This window comes from Cyprinus carpio, chromosome B6 (genome assembly GCF_018340385.1).
Source record: "Cyprinus carpio isolate SPL01 chromosome B6, ASM1834038v1, whole genome shotgun sequence".
Lineage (NCBI taxonomy): Eukaryota > Metazoa > Chordata > Actinopteri > Cypriniformes > Cyprinidae > Cyprinus > Cyprinus carpio.
In genome coordinates, this window is record NC_056602.1 from 10,282,406 (window position 1) to 10,292,665 (window position 10,260).

The window sequence follows — 10,260 nt, forward strand, 5'->3', positions numbered from 1 at the left end:
CACAGCAGATAAACAAGGAAGGATGAGGCGGGGCTATGGTGATCTTTCAGCACCTCTCCTAATGCATGCTGGGAATAAAACCCAGGTGCCAACATAACTTCCTGCTCATTTAGCCCCTTTTTTTTTAGATGAATCACTTCTCCAAATTCTTGCCTAATGCAAAGCTCTCTTGTTACAAATAGTAGATGAAGGTTTCATTTAGGGAAGTTTGTTTGTAGGTACTGTTCCTTCTAATCTGTTTGTGACCGCATACGCTTCTTATGTTGCTGCTGTGGAGGCCAAAATAAATCCGACTAAAACAAATCTGCAAATCCAGAAGGCTAACTCAAATATGTGTGGGAAAAAGAGCTAGTGTTTTCTTGAATTACAGCTAAATAAATGAGCAGCGTTTTAACTGGAGTCAATCCCTATATCCATTGATTTTCATTATGGAACTGAATCTGTGAAATCATGTGTGAAAATATGCAGTGCTGATTAATGCACTATGGACTGCATCATAAAACAGAAGCCTACAGAGATTTCAAGTTCATAGCAGCACTAAAGAGAGTTACATTGACAGTTTCCAAATATACAGAAACCCACAGAGGCCATATTTGACTTCTGACAGGAAATCAAGACAGAAGGCAGAAACATACTACTATAGGATATTAACACTTACTACAGAATATACTATGTATACTAGAGTATGAAGATTTTATGCATGCAGAACGTCTAGGTTACGTATGTAACCCTTGTTCCCTGAAGGAGGGAATGGAGACGTTACGTCAGAAAGAGACTGACGAATGGGGTCTCGCCCGGGAGCCCAATCACCTTCGAGTGGTAACAAAACGAGCCAATGGTACACAATGTACCTTGGTCTGCGGGATTTGCATCGCGAACTCCGCCCCGCTGTGTGAGTATATAAGGAGCAATGCGAGCAACTCGGATTCAAGTCTTCGCTGAGGAGCCGAACCATGTGGCCCGGCCGTTCAGCGGAACAGCGATGTGGCAAGGGGATGTAACGTCTACTTTGCCTCCTTCATGGAACGAGGGTTACATACGTAACCTAGACATTCCCTTTCAGTTGGTCATGTTCTACGTTACATCAGAAAGAGACTGACAAATGGGGTCCCTTACAAAACGCCACATGGCTGTCTTCCAGTGACCCGTGTAAGTGATAGCACCCTATCGTGAGGCCAGCACTAGTGAGGGCCTATACCTGACACAGAATGCACTGGGTAGCATATTCCAGCTGGACGTATGCTCACAGGCTGCCTGCTCGTAGGGGGACTTATAAGGCGGGTACCAACCGTGTGGCGGTGATACACATGAATCTCTGAGGTACCCAGCCTGCAGGGTGGAAGTTTCAACGACAGAGATGGCAAGGTGGCTTGCCAAGGTAAAGACACACGCTACTAAGAGACTTACTGTGGAAATACACACGTGGGATTGCCCCCAAGGGGAATCACAACACATGGAGGCACCTAGTCAAACACAGGGGCTGACCTAAGGACATGCATGCAAGTGCTGGACATCAAACAGTGCTGGACGTAACCAGGGTTCTGAACTGAGGAACTCAACTGAGGGGAATAGCGCACGCATCCAGTCTGTGGAGTGCAATGGCGCAGCAAGCGGATTGACAATGAGCGGGTCCTTACTGGCCCAAAGGGGCGAGTACCTGGGAGGACACGGGCTCTGCACAGAGATTATAAAATCTCACAAATGTGTTAGGTGTTGCCCAGTCCGCAGCTCTACAGATGTCTGTTAGTGAGGCGCCAATGCGCCAGCGCCCAGGAGGAGGTTACACTCCTAGTTGAGTGAGCCCTCACCCCTAGGGGGCATGGCAGGTCTTGAGCCTGATAAGCCAGGACAATAGCATCCACTATCCAGTGGAATAACCTCTGCTTGGAGACAGCCTTTCCCTTCTGCTGGCCTCCGTAACAAACAAAGAGCTGGTAAGGCACTGAGTTCTGTCTACGTAAGTGCGGAGCGCACGTACTAGACAGAGCAGCGCCAGGGCTGGGTCTGCCTCCTCCAGGGGTAGCACTTGAAAGTTCACCACCTGATTTCTAAAGGGAGTGGTGGGAACTTTGGGCACGTATCCAGGCCGGGGTCTCAAGATCATGTGAGAGTTGGCCGGACCGAGTTCCAGGCGTGCTTCGTCGACTGAAAATGGCTGCAGGTCCCCGACCCTCTTAACCGAAGCCAAAGCCGTCAGGAGCGCAGTCTTCAATGATAAAAACTTTAGCTCTACTGAGAGCAAGGGTTCGAAGGGAGCCCTCTGCAGTGCTGATAGAACAACTGTGAGGTCCCAAGAGGGAACTTGATGAGGGCGAGGTGGATTGAGCCTCCTGGCCCCTCTCAGGAACCTGATGACCAGATCATGCTTCCCAAGAGACTTACCGTCAACAGGGTCATGGTGGGCCGCAATGGCGGCTACATGGACCTTCAGGGTGGAAGGAAACAGCCTTCGTTCCAACCCTTCCTGAAGAAAGGAAAGCACTGACCCAATCGGGCATCTCCAGGGGTCTTCACGATGTGAAGAACACCAAGCAACGAAGAGGTTCCACTTCAGGGCATAGGCGTGTCTGGTAGACAAGGCCCAAGCTGAAGTGATGGTAGCTACCACCTGAGGCGGCAAGGTAACTAAACCTTCCGTGACCCATCCAGAACCCACACATGTAGGTTCCAAAGATCGGGACGCGGGTGCCATAGGGTACCCCGTCTCTGAGAAAGAAGGTCCTTCCTCAGAGGAATTGGCCAGGGAGTGGCTGTCGCGAGGAGTACGAGTTCGGGGAACCAGGTCCGGCCGGGCCAATAAGGTGCAACCACGAGGACCTGCTCCTTATCCTCCCTGATCTTGCACAGGATCTGTGCAAGGAGGCTCACTGGGGGAAATGCATACTTGCGCAGGCCCAGTGGCCAGCTGTACGCCAGATCGTCCGTGCCAAGGGTGCCCTCGGTCAGGGAGTAAAACAACTGGCAGTGCTGAAGCGGTCTCATATGAAGCAACCCAAGCGGTATGACTGCCGCTGAAGATGTCATATGCCCCAGGAGCCTCTGAAATAGTTTCTTGCCTTCGAATTGACTCAGGCAATTCAGCATTGACTGCGCGCGCTCGCTCGTAAGCTGCGCGAACATGGCGACCGAGTCTATCTCCATACCGAGAAAAGAGATCCTCTGCACAGGGGAGAGTTTGCTCTTTTCCCAGTTGACCCGAAGACCCAGACGGGCGAGGTGTCTGAGCACCAGATCCCTGTGCTCGCACAACTGTGCTGGAGAGTGAGCTAGAATCAGCCAGAGTGAGCTAGAAGAGCTCGGTTCAAGGCACGCAAGTCCAGGATTGGCCGCAACCCACCTGTTTTCTTGGGTACTATGAAGTAGGGGCTGTAGAAGCCGGACTTCATGTTGGCTGGAGGGACCGGCTTTATCGCGCCCTTTGCCAGCAGGGTCGCGACCTCCCTGTGCATAACAGGGGCATCTTTGCCAACCATTGTTGCACGCACCCCCCGAAACCTGGGGGGACGCCAGGCGAACTGAATCACGTAGCCGAGCCTGATCATTCGGATGAGCCAGTGGGACGGGCTGAGGAGCTCTAGCCAGGCTCCCAGAAACCGATCCAGCGGGGTCAAAGGAACCACAGGCATACCCACAGTGGGGCAGCGAGGTGGAACAGACGGCCCAGGCATGGGAGGCATAGCATCCCTTAGCGGGGGTGGAGTGCGAGTACTCGTCTGATTCCAGGATATGGCAAAGCGGGCGTGAGAAGGCAGCACGTTCTCGAGCCGGCTCTGTGTGGAGACTGGCAAGGAAAGAGGGGGACGAGAGCGGCGAGGAAGCCCGTCGCCTACTGTCGTCCGCAGCCTCTTGGGACCCGGAGGTAGAGGAAACAACTCTTTTAATGAAGGTTTGGGGCCAGTGGCGGAACAGAAAGAAAACGAGAACAAAGGATTCTCCCCGGCCCTCCTCTGGGGGAAGGAGTGGTCCTGCTACCATCTCCTGAAGAGCTGACTTCTCCAAGTTTGGGTTGCCTGTCTCAGGAACGCCGCTGGGCCTGACGCTTGGCAGGTTTGGGGGCAGAGACAGGTTGTGCCGCCCTTCTGCGGCCATCTCCTCGCTGCGGCCGAGGTGGAGGCTGCTGCTGTGGCCGAGCAGGAGTTATGGAGACCACAGGGGGGTGCCCTCGGTGACAAGCAGGCTGAGGCGGCCGAGTCGGCGGCAGTGTGGAAGCAGCAGCGGGCCGCCGGGGAAGAATGTGCTTAATGGCCTCAGACTGCTTCTGGGCAAAAGTGGACATCACCTGGGAGAGTTCGGTGGCATTGGGTGGCTGTTGAAGAATCCTTGGGTACGCATGGGTCTGGTGTGGCTTCTTGAGGATCTTTGAGCACCTTGGCTGAAGGGTGGCCATGGTGTGCAAAGCAGAAGCAGCCTGACCCGCAGCTCTGTAAGCCTTGGCCACAACCGTGGATGAGAACTTACAGGCCTTGGACGGGAGCTTGGGACCACCACGCCAGGCGGAGGCACTCTGAGGACACAGTTGCATCGCAACAGAGCGCTCCACTGGGGGTATCCCCGCATATCCTTTGGCTGCCCCGCCATCGAGGGCAGTGAAGGCGGAGGTAGCACAAGAACAGTTCGGGCAGTTAAAGGTGCCTTCCATGAACTGGTAACTTCCTGATGCACTTCCAGGAAGAAAGGAACCGGAGGGGGGCACTGGGGATCAACGCGTGCAGCCCCCAGGAACCAATCATCCAGCCTTGAGTGTTTGGGACTGGGTGGAGCACTCCACTCAAGCCCGATGCTCTCGGCTGCCCGGGAAAGCATGGCCGTCAACTCGGGATCAGACTCAGGCAACGCTGGCGCCCCAGAGGGGGGCAACGCAGCCGAATCCTCCTCTCCCAATGACTCAAGCCCGCCTTGTGATGCGGCGATCGAAATCTGGTCCTCGTCCTGAGCCCCGAATGAGATGCTGAGATCCTGCTAAGAGGGTCCAGCAAACTCATCCGGAAACTCAACCGGCTGCAGCGTTTGTGAGGGGGGTGTGGCCCGAGGAGGCTGGCTCGTCGGGGAACCCCACACAGTAACCCTCAGATCACCCTGGCCACCAGCCAAAGTAACCCTCTTACGAGAAGAGGAGCTAGATCGGGGTGTGGCAGAGGGGACTCTATACCTTTTAAGGTAATCGAGTCTTGATCTTAACGCCAAGATGGTCATGTCCCCCCAATGAGAACATGAGTCATCCACGAACGCAGTCTCAGCGTGCTGAAAGCCCAGACACGTGACACAGCGATCGTGGCCGTCACGAGGAGCCATATATCGACCACACCCAGAAACACACGGGCGGAATGACATCTTTAAAAAGACGCAAACTCAACCCGTTTACTCTTTTAGAAATAGGAAATAGCTCTTTCAGTGGTGCTGAAGCGCTCAGGGGAACGCGGGAGCTGAATCCAGGAAGCTCAGACGAACAGCTGACTCGCTTGTAAACACTCCGGTGAAAGCAGCAAGCGATGTGCTCGGCTCCGAAGCGAAAGCTTGAATACAAGTTGCTCGTGTTGCTCCTTATATACCCACACAGCGGGGCGGAGTTCGCGATGCAAATCCCGCAGACCAAGGTACATTGTGTACCACTGGCTCGTTTTCGTTTTGTTACCACTCGAAGGTAATTGGGCTCTCGGGCGAGACCCCATTCGTCAGTCTCTTTCTGACATAACGTAGAACGTGACCGACTGAAAGGGAACACCAGAATGACCTTCCATTTTTAGCTGTTTGATGCCAAGGATGTATGATGGCAAATATGATGATGCCCACCCTTCCTCTAAAATACGAAAGGAGTTAGATATTTTTATGCATAAAAACCTATACATACAAACCTGTGTATATAACATTAATATAAAACATAAAATTACTAATTAGCTAATATTTACTGATATATGATATCTGATTACAAATATAATAAATAATCAGTAGTGAACAGGACACATTGTTTTCAGTCAAATGATATTAAAGCATGCACTGACTTCACTAATGTGGTATCATGTGTTTAGGGGCAGTGTTGATTACAGTCAGTGTTGTTTCTTTTTCTCTGGCCGATAAGTGATTGTTTGTGAGTGAGAGAGCTGATGATTGTTTGTGTTGTTGTACCGTTTGGCCTACGTTGGAGGAACATTGTCGTGTTTTGGCAGGTGGCTCGGCAGCTGCAGCCCTCAGTCATTTGGATTGGTGATGCTGAGAAAACATTCTACAAGAAAGTTCCAAAGCTGGAGAAAGAGGTTTGTCTACCAGCAGGAAGAGAATAAGTCAGCTTCTGTTCACAGTCAGTAGAACACTTACTAAATAAGCTCATAACTTTCAGTCCATGGCGGCATACAACTTCAATACCAGACCATCAGCTGTGAAATTCTTCTGCATTTGTTTAGTCCTTCATTCACAGTCATTCAATGAATGCCAACTCATTTTTAAAGACGTTGTCAATGTGAGGAGTTGGCCTCTGCCGACCTCTTGTGGATAAAGACGAAGATACACTGTGGTAATATTAATAGAGTAGTGCAGCAATGACATATTTTTGTAAGCCAACCTGGAAAATAGCATCACCTTGATTCAATCAACAAAAACCAACAGGATTTTTCCAGTGGTTTTTGGATTATTAAATAAAATAAGCTCTGTCACCATCAAACCTTTATGATTCTTACATGTTTTTTTCATGATCACAAATGAACACAACAAAATGAATTTTGAAGCCTAAATACAATCAGCATATATAAAAGCTAAATGGCAGCTATTAATGAACTACACATCCCCAGAAACTCCTGTAGTCATATTTAGCCACTTTTAGTAGCCACTTTTTTAGTTATCACAGAGGGGTACTGATGTTTATGTTGTTGAATAAAACATGAAAGTGTGTTAGGCTTGTGTTGACCACAGACCTTATTTCAGGCATTTAACCAAAATAACCCATTCAAAAAAAAAAAAAAAAAAACTCGACTTTCCGACAATGGAACTAGAAGTGCCATGATGCTAACTCATTTCAAGGTTTTGGCCTAAAAAAAACATCTCTCCATAACTCTATAGTATTCCTCAGTTCAGCTTTTTCTTCATTCTGTTAATTTCTAGATGGAACCTAAAAGACTAAAGAAAAGCCTGCCGAAGGTCCTGAAATCTATTAAACCAGAGGACCGTGTATTAGTGGTGGGGACGACTCGTAGACCTTTTGATGCTGACATAAAACCTTTCTGTAAAGTTTACAAGAAGATCATTTTGATCCCTAGACCAGATTATGCTTCAAGATTTAGTAAGTAAACATCTGTGTCTTTCACATAAGTTACTGATTTCTTTTTATATTTTTATATTTCATGTTGCATATGTTCTTTCACCTCCTCCTATATATATGACACATTTTGGTTTTAGCTTTTAGAACAACTTTGATGAAAGATTTTGATCCACTTCAAATGTTGACTACTGTATAGTTCAGTTTGTATTTCTATACTAAAATCTGATTTATTATATGTACATTATATGAATTTAAGAGGTGACAAACATATGTATCTTTAATGTTTAGCTCTGTGGAAGGAGCTGCTCCAAGCAGGTGGTGCTCAGCTGGGCCCTAAGCTGGATCTGAGCTCTCTAGCTAAAGTAACAGATGGTTACACTCAGGGTCACATCCTTCAGGCGATCCAAACTGTCCTGAACTCTCACCGCCTCAACCAGCAGACCAAGAGACCCCTCACTGCGGTGGAGTTCATCCCCCCTCTTGCGAGACAAGATCCTGTCTACAAAGAAGAGGAGGAAGCCTTCAAGGTCAGTTTTTTTTTGTGTGTGAATTTTTTTCTGGAGGGGTGCATGTGTTGAACCCAGCTATATATAATGAGTGTACATTATGTTTGTATTTTTTTTATTGACAGGCATGGTACAGCCGGACACCTCTGGGCAAAAAACGGGCACGAGCGGCCAAGGCCAGTGAGGAGGAGGAGGATCACAAGAAAGGGAAAACTAAAGGAGGAAAATCACAAAAGAAAGAAAAGAAGGGAAAGACTAAAAAGAGAAAGAAAAAGAAGTGAAAATGGACATTCTTTTAAACTAACAAAACAGGCAACACAGTTTGTGGTCATCCTTTTAGAGCCTTAATTCAAATACAGCCACAGTTTCTCTTCTGGCCAGCAGAGGGCATGAGCACATCTTCCAAAGAAGCATCTACTTACTGTGTCTACCAGTACTGTATGTTTAATCCTTTCCTTTTTTGCTCAACAGATACTTTTTGTGGGGTGTTTTTTGTTTGTTTTGTCTGACTTTGGTTCTCATCTTTGTGTTTTGTTAGCATCATGTGTCTTCTCTTCAGTTGTATTGTTGGCTAATTATGATATTTCATTCTTGAATTAAGGACTTTGCAGTAGTACTGCTGTACTACTGTAGTTTTCTGCTGCAAATTTGGCATTGTTTTTTAAATTAAATTGTTTTTTAGGGAAAAAAAATGTTTGGTTATATAGTTTTGCGCTAAACATTATCATGATATCAAGTACAAAGCTGAGTGTATTGCTTAATATTTATTTTGTGGTACTTTTTTTTTATAATGTGATTTATTAAAACCTGACCTGAAGCCAGAGAGCCATTAAAGGACAACCTCTTACCTGAAATCTTCTCGCTTAATTTCCTGAAATGATTGGCAAAAACATTGAAATCTGAATGTCACACTTAAAAAAAAATTGAAAAATAGAAAATATAAAAAGTATAAATGTCATTGTGTTGGATAACAAAATATGAAATCAAAGGCAAATTATTTTAGAGAAAAACAGCATAACTTTCATGCAAATACATTTTTTAGACAAAGAATTTAATTAAAATATAATTTATAAAATATTTTAGAATTTTATACATTTTAATTGGTAAAATAATAGATAATGGCCTGGTTTCACAGACAGGGCTTAGACTAAACCAGGATTAGGCTGTAGTTCAATTAGGACATTTAAGTCATTTTTATAAACGTGCCTTAGAAAAAAAAACATTACTGGTGTGCATTGGTGTGCACATGAGACAAAATAAAGGCACTGATATATTTTAAGATGAGTCAGAGCAAGTTTCTTTCAGTTGAAACAGCTCAGACTTAGATTTTAGTCTTAGTTAAGGCTTAAGCCTTGTCTGTGAAACCGGGGATAATGTTTATACTGTAAAATTAAGGCAAAAATGCATTTGGACACTTTGTGGTCATCAATCTACTATTGTGAAATGGTTAAAGGGAAAGGGAAACCTCATTTACTCACCCTCGTGCCATTCCAAACTTATGAGCATTTCTTATATTTTGAAGAATGCAAAATGTAAATCATCATTTACTCAACATCATATTCTAAACCTATATGACTGACTTTCTTCTGCTGTGTTAGGTGAAAAAGAGAAAAGTCATACAAGTTTGGAATGACATGTGGGTGAGTAAATGATGACAGATGAACTATGCCTTCATTAGTTAAACAGGGCCACTTTTTGCTCATTTGTAAAAACACAGAGAGCAAAACACAAGCTATATAATACCATAGGATCATATGGAAACTCAGTATCACAGAGCCTACTGGCCCATGTAATCTTCAGCCATATTGTGTCTGCCTGAAGGGCTGCAGTGCGACATCTCTGCCCAGGTCTCAGAGTATTTAGTGTTCAACGCTTACAAGACAGCCTGCTCTGCCAAGCAGCTGACCCACTTCCCTTCCTTCTTTAGACTCCTCTTCCCATGGGAGCAAATGCCTGTTTTCAATTCTTTCATTCTCAGCGATCTGTGTGCTACCCCTTGTTTGCAACATAATCAACTCCCACACTACTTATTCCAGGTCATTCTTGGTATATTCTTCTCTCCTCTGTGTGTTTTTTTTTTTTTTGGCTTGCCTTGTTCTATCTTTATCCCACTCTCCGACTCTGATCCTATGGATCCCCTCCTCCTTCTCACCAGTGACAAACATAGTCACCTCAATGTGTTCTTTGTAGCTTCAGCTCACATCCAATTGAATTAATCAGGAATACGTGTGTGTGTGTGTGTGTGTGTGTGTGTGTGTGTGTGTGTGTGTGTGTGTGTGTGTGTGTGTGTGTGTGTGTGTGTGTGTGTGTGTGTGTGTGTGTGTCTTCTAACCCAAAGAACAAAAAAAGAGCCCTGAAGCTGAGTGACATGTTAAGAGGAGTATTTTTTTGACTCACTAATTTAAATGCGAGATGTTATGCACATGCCCATGTGCACTGGCTTATATTTGCACACCTAATTACTGAAAATAAAAAGATGATTTGAAGTCATCTTTTCCTGCAACG

The 10,260-nt window shown here is 46.3% G+C and overlaps 1 protein-coding gene across 3 annotated transcripts in view; it reads left to right on the forward strand.

The window, feature by feature from the left end:
• The window catches only part of LOC109084832 (dynein regulatory complex protein 11-like), a 40,364-nt gene extending 31,755 nt beyond the window's left edge, over positions 1–8,609 (forward strand). For all 3 annotated transcript variants that reach the window (XM_042725649.1, XM_042725651.1, XM_042725650.1), the window contains 4 exons: positions 6,165–6,251; positions 7,093–7,270; positions 7,538–7,776; positions 7,881–8,609. In XM_042725649.1, coding sequence (XP_042581583.1) covers positions 6,165–6,251; positions 7,093–7,270; positions 7,538–7,776; positions 7,881–8,036 — 660 coding nt within the window. In that variant the 3' untranslated portion in view covers positions 8,037–8,609. The remainder of the gene's footprint in view (positions 1–6,164; positions 6,252–7,092; positions 7,271–7,537; positions 7,777–7,880) is intronic.
• Positions 8,610–10,260: the final 1,651 nt, after the last annotated feature.